This window comes from Poecilia mexicana, unplaced genomic scaffold, assembly GCF_051168715.1.
Source record: "Poecilia mexicana isolate PSO_F unplaced genomic scaffold, ASM5116871v1 scaffold_2, whole genome shotgun sequence".
Classification (NCBI taxonomy): Eukaryota; Metazoa; Chordata; class Actinopteri; order Cyprinodontiformes; family Poeciliidae; genus Poecilia; species Poecilia mexicana.
In genome coordinates, this window is record NW_028263371.1 from 57,420,899 (window position 1) to 57,433,440 (window position 12,542).

At 48.8% G+C, this 12,542-nt stretch overlaps 2 protein-coding genes across 4 annotated transcripts in view; both read left to right on the plus strand.

The window, feature by feature from the left end:
- Positions 1–12,542, plus strand: part of col6a3 (collagen, type VI, alpha 3) — a 132,049-nt gene that overhangs the window by 45,196 nt on the left and 74,311 nt on the right. The gene's annotated exons all lie outside the window — the stretch shown is intronic.
- LOC148160986 (uncharacterized) overlaps positions 6,804–12,542 on the plus strand; it is a 45,468-nt gene continuing 39,729 nt past the window's right edge. The window contains exons 1-10 of the mRNA XM_088003706.1: positions 6,804–7,326; positions 7,584–7,693; positions 8,104–8,170; positions 8,388–8,990; positions 9,248–9,357; positions 9,768–9,834; positions 10,052–10,654; positions 10,912–11,021; positions 11,432–11,498; positions 11,716–12,318. Of these exons, the coding sequence (XP_087859832.1) occupies positions 6,804–7,326; positions 7,584–7,693; positions 8,104–8,170; positions 8,388–8,990; positions 9,248–9,357; positions 9,768–9,834; positions 10,052–10,654; positions 10,912–11,021; positions 11,432–11,498; positions 11,716–12,318 (2,863 nt within the window). The remainder of the gene's footprint in view (positions 7,327–7,583; positions 7,694–8,103; positions 8,171–8,387; positions 8,991–9,247; positions 9,358–9,767; positions 9,835–10,051; positions 10,655–10,911; positions 11,022–11,431; positions 11,499–11,715; positions 12,319–12,542) is intronic.

The following is a 12,542-nucleotide window of genomic DNA, read 5'->3' on the forward strand; positions in this document are numbered from 1 at the left end:
GCTTTCATTATCTGACTTGCATCGGGGCAGAATTTGCTACTTCACCCTGAATTTGTCTTATGTTCCCTAGTGGTGCGACAGCAGCCAGCAGGAAGGGATGTGGTGTTCTTGCTGGATGGATCTGATGGCACTAGAACTGGATTCCCAGCAATGCGAGACTTTGTCCAAAGGGTAGTAGAGACACTCAGTGTAGATGACAACAAAGACCGTGTCTCAGTGGTCCAGTACAGCAGGGATCCAGCTGTCCAGTTCTACTTGAACACGTACACGACGAAAAGCCAGATCCTTGATGCCGTCAGGGGTTTGAGGCACAAAGGCGGTAGACCCCTCAATACGGGAGCAGCTCTCCAGTACTTGAGGGATAACGTTTTCACTTCCTCTGCCGGAAGCAGGCAGCCGGAAGGAGTTCCACAGGTCCTAGTATTGCTAAGTGGCGGAAAATCATTCGACGGTGTTGACGCACCGGCCGCTGCCCTCAAACAGATGGGCGTCTTGATCTTTGCAATTGGAAGTAGAGGATCTGACAGCAGAGAATTACAGAAAGTATCTCACGATCCCAATTATGCTCTGTCTGTGTCCGAATTCACCGACCTTCCCAGTGTCCAACAGCAGCTGCAGGCCTCTGTGGAGGCTGTGGTTGTTGACGTCACCCCCGAGTCACCGACTGTACTCGGTATGTTTTCAAGCATGCTCCTCTGAAGGCGACCTACGCAGTTGCCCGTCTCAATTCTAAGCACATGTAGGCATAGAAATGATGTTGTATACATGCTTAGTTCCCGGTTTGCCTGATGTGATGACCATGCCATGTTTAGCTTCTGGAAGGAGTGAGACAGCTTAGGACATTTCAAGACAGTCCTCTAGTTGACAGGGGTCCCGGGAGGCATCTTTGATCAAAGGTTTTGACTCTTTTGCCTTCCCTTCTTTTCTCAGTTGACACTGCCAAAAAGGACATTGTATTCCTCCTCGATGGTTCTGACGGCACGAGGAACGGCTTCCCTGCCATGCGGGATTTTGTCGAAAAAGTGGTGGAAAAGCTCAATGTGGGAGAAAACAAAGACCGTGTTTCTGTGGTCCAATTCAGCAGAGAATCTGAGGTCCATTTCTATCTAAACACGTACAATACAAGAGAGGATATTGTGGATGCGATCAGAGGGCTTAGACACAGAGGAGGAAGACCCCTAAACACCGGGGCAGCCCTCCAATATGTCAGGGACAATGTCTTTACAAACTCCTCGGGGAGTAGACATCGACAAGGTGTCAAGCAAATGTTGATCCTGCTAACCGGAGGAAGGTCTACTGACAATGTTGACGCCCCAGCCTCTGCTCTCAAACAGCAGGGCGTCTTTGTGATTGGTATTGGAACAAGGACCTCTGACAGTAGAGAGCTGCAGAAGTTATCATATGAGCCGTCTTATGCGCTATCAGTCTCTGAATTCACCGACCTCCCTAGTGTCCAAACACAGCTCTCTTCTGTCATGGGCACAGCGCTAGCAAGGGTTACACCTTTGCCACCAACAGTGACGGGTAAGAAAGTGACACATTCTTTGTAGGATGTTGTTTGAAGTCAGTTCATGTATAAATTTCCCAGCCTAGGTCAAAAGTCCACAAACTGAAATACATGAGTTTTACTAGCAGTGATAAATTAAGGTATCTTTGGAGATCTGCTTTCATTATCTGACTTGCATCGGGGCAGAATTTGCTACTTCACCCTGAATTTGTCTTATGTTCCCTAGTGGTGCGACAGCAGCCAGCAGGAAGGGATGTGGTGTTCTTGCTGGATGGATCTGATGGCACTAGAACTGGATTCCCAGCAATGCGAGACTTTGTCCAAAGGGTAGTAGAGACACTCAGTGTAGATGACAACAAAGACCGTGTCTCAGTGGTCCAGTACAGCAGGGATCCAGCTGTCCAGTTCTACTTGAACACGTACACGACGAAAAGCCAGATCCTTGATGCCGTCAGGGGTTTGAGGCACAAAGGCGGTAGACCCCTCAATACGGGAGCAGCTCTCCAGTACTTGAGGGATAACGTTTTCACTTCCTCTGCCGGAAGCAGGCAGCCGGAAGGAGTTCCACAGGTCCTAGTATTGCTAAGTGGCGGAAAATCATTCGACGGTGTTGACGCACCGGCCGCTGCCCTCAAACAGATGGGCGTCTTGATCTTTGCAATTGGAAGTAGAGGATCTGACAGCAGAGAATTACAGAAAGTATCTCACGATCCCAATTATGCTCTGTCTGTGTCCGAATTCACCGACCTTCCCAGTGTCCAACAGCAGCTGCAGGCCTCTGTGGAGGCTGTGGTTGTTGACGTCACCCCCGAGTCACCGACTGTACTCGGTATGTTTTCAAGCATGCTCCTCTGAAGGCGACCTACGCAGTTGCCCGTCTCAATTCTAAGCACATGTAGGCATAGAAATGATGTTGTATACATGCTTAGTTCCCGGTTTGCCTGATGTGATGACCATGCCATGTTTAGCTTCTGGAAGGAGTGAGACAGCTTAGGACATTTCAAGACAGTCCTCTAGTTGACAGGGGTCCCGGGAGGCATCTTTGATCAAAGGTTTTGACTCTTTTGCCTTCCCTTCTTTTCTCAGTTGACACTGCCAAAAAGGACATTGTATTCCTCCTCGATGGTTCTGACGGCACGAGGAACGGCTTCCCTGCCATGCGGGATTTTGTCGAAAAAGTGGTGGAAAAGCTCAATGTGGGAGAAAACAAAGACCGTGTTTCTGTGGTCCAATTCAGCAGAGAATCTGAGGTCCATTTCTATCTAAACACGTACAATACAAGAGAGGATATTGTGGATGCGATCAGAGGGCTTAGACACAGAGGAGGAAGACCCCTAAACACCGGGGCAGCCCTCCAATATGTCAGGGACAATGTCTTTACAAACTCCTCGGGGAGTAGACATCGACAAGGTGTCAAGCAAATGTTGATCCTGCTAACCGGAGGAAGGTCTACTGACAATGTTGACGCCCCAGCCTCTGCTCTCAAACAGCAGGGCGTCTTTGTGATTGGTATTGGAACAAGGACCTCTGACAGTAGAGAGCTGCAGAAGTTATCATATGAGCCGTCTTATGCGCTATCAGTCTCTGAATTCACCGACCTCCCTAGTGTCCAAACACAGCTCTCTTCTGTCATGGGCACAGCGCTAGCAAGGGTTACACCTTTGCCACCAACAGTGACGGGTAAGAAAGTGACACATTCTTTGTAGGATGTTGTTTGAAGTCAGTTCATGTATAAATTTCCCAGCCTAGGTCAAAAGTCCACAAACTGAAATACATGAGTTTTACTAGCAGTGATAAATTAAGGTATCTTTGGAGATCTGCTTTCATTATCTGACTTGCATCGGGGCAGAATTTGCTACTTCACCCTGAATTTGTCTTATGTTCCCTAGTGGTGCGACAGCAGCCAGCAGGAAGGGATGTGGTGTTCTTGCTGGATGGATCTGATGGCACTAGAACTGGATTCCCAGCAATGCGAGACTTTGTCCAAAGGGTAGTAGAGACACTCAGTGTAGATGACAACAAAGACCGTGTCTCAGTGGTCCAGTACAGCAGGGATCCAGCTGTCCAGTTCTACTTGAACACGTACACGACGAAAAGCCAGATCCTTGATGCCGTCAGGGGTTTGAGGCACAAAGGCGGTAGACCCCTCAATACGGGAGCAGCTCTCCAGTACTTGAGGGATAACGTTTTCACTTCCTCTGCCGGAAGCAGGCAGCCGGAAGGAGTTCCACAGGTCCTAGTATTGCTAAGTGGCGGAAAATCATTCGACGGTGTTGACGCACCGGCCGCTGCCCTCAAACAGATGGGCGTCTTGATCTTTGCAATTGGAAGTAGAGGATCTGACAGCAGAGAATTACAGAAAGTATCTCACGATCCCAATTATGCTCTGTCTGTGTCCGAATTCACCGACCTTCCCAGTGTCCAACAGCAGCTGCAGGCCTCTGTGGAGGCTGTGGTTGTTGACGTCACCCCCGAGTCACCGACTGTACTCGGTATGTTTTCAAGCATGCTCCTCTGAAGGCGACCTACGCAGTTGCCCGTCTCAATTCTAAGCACATGTAGGCATAGAAATGATGTTGTATACATGCTTAGTTCCCGGTTTGCCTGATGTGATGACCATGCCATGTTTAGCTTCTGGAAGGAGTGAGACAGCTTAGGACATTTCAAGACAGTCCTCTAGTTGACAGGGGTCCCGGGAGGCATCTTTGATCAAAGGTTTTGACTCTTTTGCCTTCCCTTCTTTTCTCAGTTGACACTGCCAAAAAGGACATTGTATTCCTCCTCGATGGTTCTGACGGCACGAGGAACGGCTTCCCTGCCATGCGGGATTTTGTCGAAAAAGTGGTGGAAAAGCTCAATGTGGGAGAAAACAAAGACCGTGTTTCTGTGGTCCAATTCAGCAGAGAATCTGAGGTCCATTTCTATCTAAACACGTACAATACAAGAGAGGATATTGTGGATGCGATCAGAGGGCTTAGACACAGAGGAGGAAGACCCCTAAACACCGGGGCAGCCCTCCAATATGTCAGGGACAATGTCTTTACAACCTCCTCGGGGAGTAGACATCGACAAGGTGTCAAGCAAATGTTGATCCTGCTAACCGGAGGAAGGTCTACTGACAATGTTGACGCCCCAGCCTCTGCTCTCAAACAGCAGGGCGTCTTTGTGATTGGTATTGGAACAAGGACCTCTGACAGTAGAGAGCTGCAGAAGTTATCATATGAGCCGTCTTATGCGCTATCAGTCTCTGAATTCACCGACCTCCCTAGTGTCCAAACACAGCTCTCTTCTGTCATGGGCACAGCGCTAGCAAGGGTTACACCTTTGCCACCAACAGTGACGGGTAAGAAAGTGACACATTCTTTGTAGGATGTTGTTTGAAGTCAGTTCATGTATAAATTTCCCAGCCTAGGTCAAAAGTCCACAAACTGAAATACATGAGTTTTACTAGCAGTGATAAATTAAGGTATCTTTGGAGATCTGCTTTCATTATCTGACTTGCATCTGGGCAGAATTTGCTACTTCACCCTGAATTTGTCTTATGTTCCCTAGTGGTGCGACAGCAGCCAGCAGGAAGGGATGTGGTGTTCTTGCTGGATGGATCTGATGGCACTAGAACTGGATTCCCAGCAATGCGAGACTTTGTCCAAAGGGTAGTAGAGACACTCAGTGTAGATGACAACAAAGACCGTGTCTCAGTGGTCCAGTACAGCAGGGATCCAGCTGTCCAGTTCTACTTGAACACGTACACGACGAAAAGCCAGATCCTTGATGCCGTCAGGGGTTTGAGGCACAAAGGCGGTAGACCCCTCAATACGGGAGCAGCTCTCCAGTACTTGAGGGATAACGTTTTCACTTCCTCTGCCGGAAGCAGGCAGCCGGAAGGAGTTCCACAGGTCCTAGTATTGCTAAGTGGCGGAAAATCATTCGACGGTGTTGACGCACCGGCCGCTGCCCTCAAACAGATGGGCGTCTTGATCTTTGCAATTGGAAGTAGAGGATCTGACAGCAGAGAATTACAGAAAGTATCTCACGATCCCAATTATGCTCTGTCTGTGTCCGAATTCACCGACCTTCCCAGTGTCCAACAGCAGCTGCAGGCCTCTGTGGAGGCTGTGGTTGTTGACGTCACCCCCGAGTCACCGACTGTACTCGGTATGTTTTCAAGCATGCTCCTCTGAAGGCGACCTACGCAGTTGCCCGTCTCAATTCTAAGCACATGTAGGCATAGAAATGATGTTGTATACATGCTTAGTTCCCGGTTTGCCTGATGTGATGACCATGCCATGTTTAGCTTCTGGAAGGAGTGAGACAGCTTAGGACATTTCAAGACAGTCCTCTAGTTGACAGGGGTCCCGGGAGGCATCTTTGATCAAAGGTTTTGACTCTTTTGCCTTCCCTTCTTTTCTCAGTTGACACTGCCAAAAAGGACATTGTATTCCTCCTCGATGGTTCTGACGGCACGAGGAACGGCTTCCCTGCCATGCGGGATTTTGTCGAAAAAGTGGTGGAAAAGCTCAATGTGGGAGAAAACAAAGACCGTGTTTCTGTGGTCCAATTCAGCAGAGAATCTGAGGTCCATTTCTATCTAAACACGTACAATACAAGAGAGGATATTGTGGATGCGATCAGAGGGCTTAGACACAGAGGAGGAAGACCCCTAAACACCGGGGCAGCCCTCCAATATGTCAGGGACAATGTCTTTACAACCTCCTCGGGGAGTAGACATCGACAAGGTGTCAAGCAAATGTTGATCCTGCTAACCGGAGGAAGGTCTACTGACAATGTTGACGCCCCAGCCTCTGCTCTCAAACAGCAGGGCGTCTTTGTGATTGGTATTGGAACAAGGACCTCTGACAGTAGAGAGCTGCAGAAGTTATCATATGAGCCGTCTTATGCGCTATCAGTCTCTGAATTCACCGACCTCCCTAGTGTCCAAACACAGCTCTCTTCTGTCATGGGCACAGCGCTAGCAAGGGTTACACCTTTGCCACCAACAGTGACGGGTAAGAAAGTGACACATTCTTTGTAGGATGTTGTTTGAAGTCAGTTCCATGTATAAATTTCCCAGCCTAGGTCAAAAGTCCACAAACTGAAATACATGAGTTTTACTAGCAGTGATAAATTAAGGTATCTTTGGAGATCTGCTTTCATTATCTGACTTGCATCGGGGCAGAATTTGCTACTTCACCCTGAATTTGTCTTATGTTCCCTAGTGGTGCGACAGCAGCCAGCAGGAAGGGATGTGGTGTTCTTGCTGGATGGATCTGATGGCACTAGAACTGGATTCCCAGCAATGCGAGACTTTGTCCAAAGGGTAGTAGAGACACTCAGTGTAGATGACAACAAAGACCGTGTCTCAGTGGTCCAGTACAGCAGGGATCCAGCTGTCCAGTTCTACTTGAACACGTACACGACGAAAAGCCAGATCCTTGATGCCGTCAGGGGTTTGAGGCACAAAGGCGGTAGACCCCTCAATACGGGAGCAGCTCTCCAGTACTTGAGGGATAACGTTTTCACTTCCTCTGCCGGAAGCAGGCAGCCGGAAGGAGTTCCACAGGTCCTAGTATTGCTAAGTGGCGGAAAATCATTCGACGGTGTTGACGCACCGGCCGCTGCCCTCAAACAGATGGGCGTCTTGATCTTTGCAATTGGAAGTAGAGGATCTGACAGCAGAGAATTACAGAAAGTATCTCACGATCCCAATTATGCTCTGTCTGTGTCCGAATTCACCGACCTTCCCAGTGTCCAACAGCAGCTGCAGGCCTCTGTGGAGGCTGTGGTTGTTGACGTCACCCCCGAGTCACCGACTGTACTCGGTATGTTTTCAAGCATGCTCCTCTGAAGGCGACCTACGCAGTTGCCCGTCTCAATTCTAAGCACATGTAGGCATAGAAATGATGTTGTATACATGCTTAGTTCCCGGTTTGCCTGATGTGATGACCATGCCATGTTTAGCTTCTGGAAGGAGTGAGACAGCTTAGGACATTTCAAGACAGTCCTCTAGTTGACAGGGGTCCCGGGAGGCATCTTTGATCAAAGGTTTTGACTCTTTTGCCTTCCCTTCTTTTCTCAGTTGACACTGCCAAAAAGGACATTGTATTCCTCCTCGATGGTTCTGACGGCACGAGGAACGGCTTCCCTGCCATGCGGGATTTTGTCGAAAAAGTGGTGGAAAAGCTCAATGTGGGAGAAAACAAAGACCGTGTTTCTGTGGTCCAATTCAGCAGAGAATCTGAGGTCCATTTCTATCTAAACACGTACAATACAAGAGAGGATATTGTGGATGCGATCAGAGGGCTTAGACACAGAGGAGGAAGACCCCTAAACACCGGGGCAGCCCTCCAATATGTCAGGGACAATGTCTTTACAACCTCCTCGGGGAGTAGACATCGACAAGGTGTCAAGCAAATGTTGATCCTGCTAACCGGAGGAAGGTCTACTGACAATGTTGACGCCCCAGCCTCTGCTCTCAAACAGCAGGGCGTCTTTGTGATTGGTATTGGAACAAGGACCTCTGACAGTAGAGAGCTGCAGAAGTTATCATATGAGCCGTCTTATGCGCTATCAGTCTCTGAATTCACCGACCTCCCTAGTGTCCAAACACAGCTCTCTTCTGTCATGGGCACAGCGCTAGCAAGGGTTACACCTTTGCCACCAACAGTGACGGGTAAGAAAGTGACACATTCTTTGTAGGATGTTGTTTGAAGTCAGTTCCATGTATAAATTTCCCAGCCTAGGTCAAAAGTCCACAAACTGAAATACATGAGTTTTACTAGCAGTGATAAATTAAGGTATCTTTGGAGATCTGCTTTCATTATCTGACTTGCATCGGGGCAGAATTTGCTACTTCACCCTGAATTTGTCTTATGTTCCCTAGTGGTGCGACAGCAGCCAGCAGGAAGGGATGTGGTGTTCTTGCTGGATGGATCTGATGGCACTAGAACTGGATTCCCAGCAATGCGAGACTTTGTCCAAAGGGTAGTAGAGACACTCAGTGTAGATGACAACAAAGACCGTGTCTCAGTGGTCCAGTACAGCAGGGATCCAGCTGTCCAGTTCTACTTGAACACGTACACGACGAAAAGCCAGATCCTTGATGCCGTCAGGGGTTTGAGGCACAAAGGCGGTAGACCCCTCAATACGGGAGCAGCTCTCCAGTACTTGAGGGATAACGTTTTCACTTCCTCTGCCGGAAGCAGGCAGCCGGAAGGAGTTCCACAGGTCCTAGTATTGCTAAGTGGCGGAAAATCATTCGACGGTGTTGACGCACCGGCCGCTGCCCTCAAACAGATGGGCGTCTTGATCTTTGCAATTGGAAGTAGAGGATCTGACAGCAGAGAATTACAGAAAGTATCTCACGATCCCAATTATGCTCTGTCTGTGTCCGAATTCACCGACCTTCCCAGTGTCCAACAGCAGCTGCAGGCCTCTGTGGAGGCTGTGGTTGTTGACGTCACCCCCGAGTCACCGACTGTACTCGGTATGTTTTCAAGCATGCTCCTCTGAAGGCGACCTACGCAGTTGCCCGTCTCAATTCTAAGCACATGTAGGCATAGAAATGATGTTGTATACATGCTTAGTTCCCGGTTTGCCTGATGTGATGACCATGCCATGTTTAGCTTCTGGAAGGAGTGAGACAGCTTAGGACATTTCAAGACAGTCCTCTAGTTGACAGGGGTCCCGGGAGGCATCTTTGATCAAAGGTTTTGACTCTTTTGCCTTCCCTTCTTTTCTCAGTTGACACTGCCAAAAAGGACATTGTATTCCTCCTCGATGGTTCTGACGGCACGAGGAACGGCTTCCCTGCCATGCGGGATTTTGTCGAAAAAGTGGTGGAAAAGCTCAATGTGGGAGAAAACAAAGACCGTGTTTCTGTGGTCCAATTCAGCAGAGAATCTGAGGTCCATTTCTATCTAAACACGTACAATACAAGAGAGGATATTGTGGATGCGATCAGAGGGCTTAGACACAGAGGAGGAAGACCCCTAAACACCGGGGCAGCCCTCCAATATGTCAGGGACAATGTCTTTACAACCTCCTCGGGGAGTAGACATCGACAAGGTGTCAAGCAAATGTTGATCCTGCTAACCGGAGGAAGGTCTACTGACAATGTTGACGCCCCAGCCTCTGCTCTCAAACAGCAGGGCGTCTTTGTGATTGGTATTGGAACAAGGACCTCTGACAGTAGAGAGCTGCAGAAGTTATCATATGAGCCGTCTTATGCGCTATCAGTCTCTGAATTCACCGACCTCCCTAGTGTCCAAACACAGCTCTCTTCTGTCATGGGCACAGCGCTAGCAAGGGTTACACCTTTGCCACCAACAGTGACGGGTAAGAAAGTGACACATTCTTTGTAGGATGTTGTTTGAAGTCAGTTCCATGTATAAATTTCCCAGCCTAGGTCAAAAGTCCACAAACTGAAATACATGAGTTTTACTAGCAGTGATAAATTAAGGTATCTTTGGAGATCTGCTTTCATTATCTGACTTGCATCGGGGCAGAATTTGCTACTTCACCCTGAATTTGTCTTATGTTCCCTAGTGGTGCGACAGCAGCCAGCAGGAAGGGATGTGGTGTTCTTGCTGGATGGATCTGATGGCACTAGAACTGGATTCCCAGCAATGCGAGACTTTGTCCAAAGGGTAGTAGAGACACTCAGTGTAGATGACAACAAAGACCGTGTCTCAGTGGTCCAGTACAGCAGGGATCCAGCTGTCCAGTTCTACTTGAACACGTACACGACGAAAAGCCAGATCCTTGATGCCGTCAGGGGTTTGAGGCACAAAGGCGGTAGACCCCTCAATACGGGAGCAGCTCTCCAGTACTTGAGGGATAACGTTTTCACTTCCTCTGCCGGAAGCAGGCAGCCGGAAGGAGTTCCACAGGTCCTAGTATTGCTAAGTGGCGGAAAATCATTCGACGGTGTTGACGCACCGGCCGCTGCCCTCAAACAGATGGGCGTCTTGATCTTTGCAATTGGAAGTAGAGGATCTGACAGCAGAGAATTACAGAAAGTATCTCACGATCCCAATTATGCTCTGTCTGTGTCCGAATTCACCGACCTTCCCAGTGTCCAACAGCAGCTGCAGGCCTCTGTGGAGGCTGTGGTTGTTGACGTCACCCCCGAGTCACCGACTGTACTCGGTATGTTTTCAAGCATGCTCCTCTGAAGGCGACCTACGCAGTTGCCCGTCTCAATTCTAAGCACATGTAGGCATAGAAATGATGTTGTATACATGCTTAGTTCCCGGTTTGCCTGATGTGATGACCATGCCATGTTTAGCTTCTGGAAGGAGTGAGACAGCTTAGGACATTTCAAGACAGTCCTCTAGTTGACAGGGGTCCCGGGAGGCATCTTTGATCAAAGGTTTTGACTCTTTTGCCTTCCCTTCTTTTCTCAGTTGACACTGCCAAAAAGGACATTGTATTCCTCCTCGATGGTTCTGACGGCACGAGGAACGGCTTCCCTGCCATGCGGGATTTTGTCGAAAAAGTGGTGGAAAAGCTCAATGTGGGAGAAAACAAAGACCGTGTTTCTGTGGTCCAATTCAGCAGAGAATCTGAGGTCCATTTCTATCTAAACACGTACAATACAAGAGAGGATATTGTGGATGCGATCAGAGGGCTTAGACACAGAGGAGGAAGACCCCTAAACACCGGGGCAGCCCTCCAATATGTCAGGGACAATGTCTTTACAACCTCCTCGGGGAGTAGACATCGACAAGGTGTCAAGCAAATGTTGATCCTGCTAACCGGAGGAAGGTCTACTGACAATGTTGACGCCCCAGCCTCTGCTCTCAAACAGCAGGGCGTCTTTGTGATTGGTATTGGAACAAGGACCTCTGACAGTAGAGAGCTGCAGAAGTTATCATATGAGCCGTCTTATGCGCTATCAGTCTCTGAATTCACCGACCTCCCTAGTGTCCAAACACAGCTCTCTTCTGTCATGGGCACAGCGCTAGCAAGGGTTACACCTTTGCCACCAACAGTGACGGGTAAGAAAGTGACACATTCTTTGTAGGATGTTGTTTGAAGTCAGTTCCATGTATAAATTTCCCAGCCTAGGTCAAAAGTCCACAAACTGAAATACATGAGTTTTACTAGCAGTGATAAATTAAGGTATCTTTGGAGATCTGCTTTCATTATCTGACTTGCATCGGGGCAGAATTTGCTACTTCACCCTGAATTTGTCTTATGTTCCCTAGTGGTGCGACAGCAGCCAGCAGGAAGGGATGTGGTGTTCTTGCTGGATGGATCTGATGGCACTAGAACTGGATTCCCAGCAATGCGAGACTTTGTCCAAAGGGTAGTAGAGACACTCAGTGTAGATGACAACAAAGACCGTGTCTCAGTGGTCCAGTACAGCAGGGATCCAGCTGTCCAGTTCTACTTGAACACGTACACGACGAAAAGCCAGATCCTTGATGCCGTCAGGGGTTTGAGGCACAAAGGCGGTAGACCCCTCAATACGGGAGCAGCTCTCCAGTACTTGAGGGATAACGTTTTCACTTCCTCTGCCGGAAGCAGGCAGCCGGAAGGAGTTCCACAGGTCCTAGTATTGCTAAGTGGCGGAAAATCATTCGACGGTGTTGACGCACCGGCCGCTGCCCTCAAACAGATGGGCGTCTTGATCTTTGCAATTGGAAGTAGAGGATCTGACAGCAGAGAATTACAGAAAGTATCTCACGATCCCAATTATGCTCTGTCTGTGTCCGAATTCACCGACCTTCCCAGTGTCCAACAGCAGCTGCAGGCCTCTGTGGAGGCTGTGGTTGTTGACGTCACCCCCGAGTCACCGACTGTACTCGGTATGTTTTCAAGCATGCTCCTCTGAAGGCGACCTACGCAGTTGCCCGTCTCAATTCTAAGCACATGTAGGCATAGAAATGATGTTGTATACATGCTTAGTTCCCGGTTTGCCTGATGTGATGACCATGCCATGTTTAGCTTCTGGAAGGAGTGAGACAGCTTAGGACATTTCAAGACAGTCCTCTAGTTGACAGGGGTCCCGGGAGGCATCTTTGATCAAAGG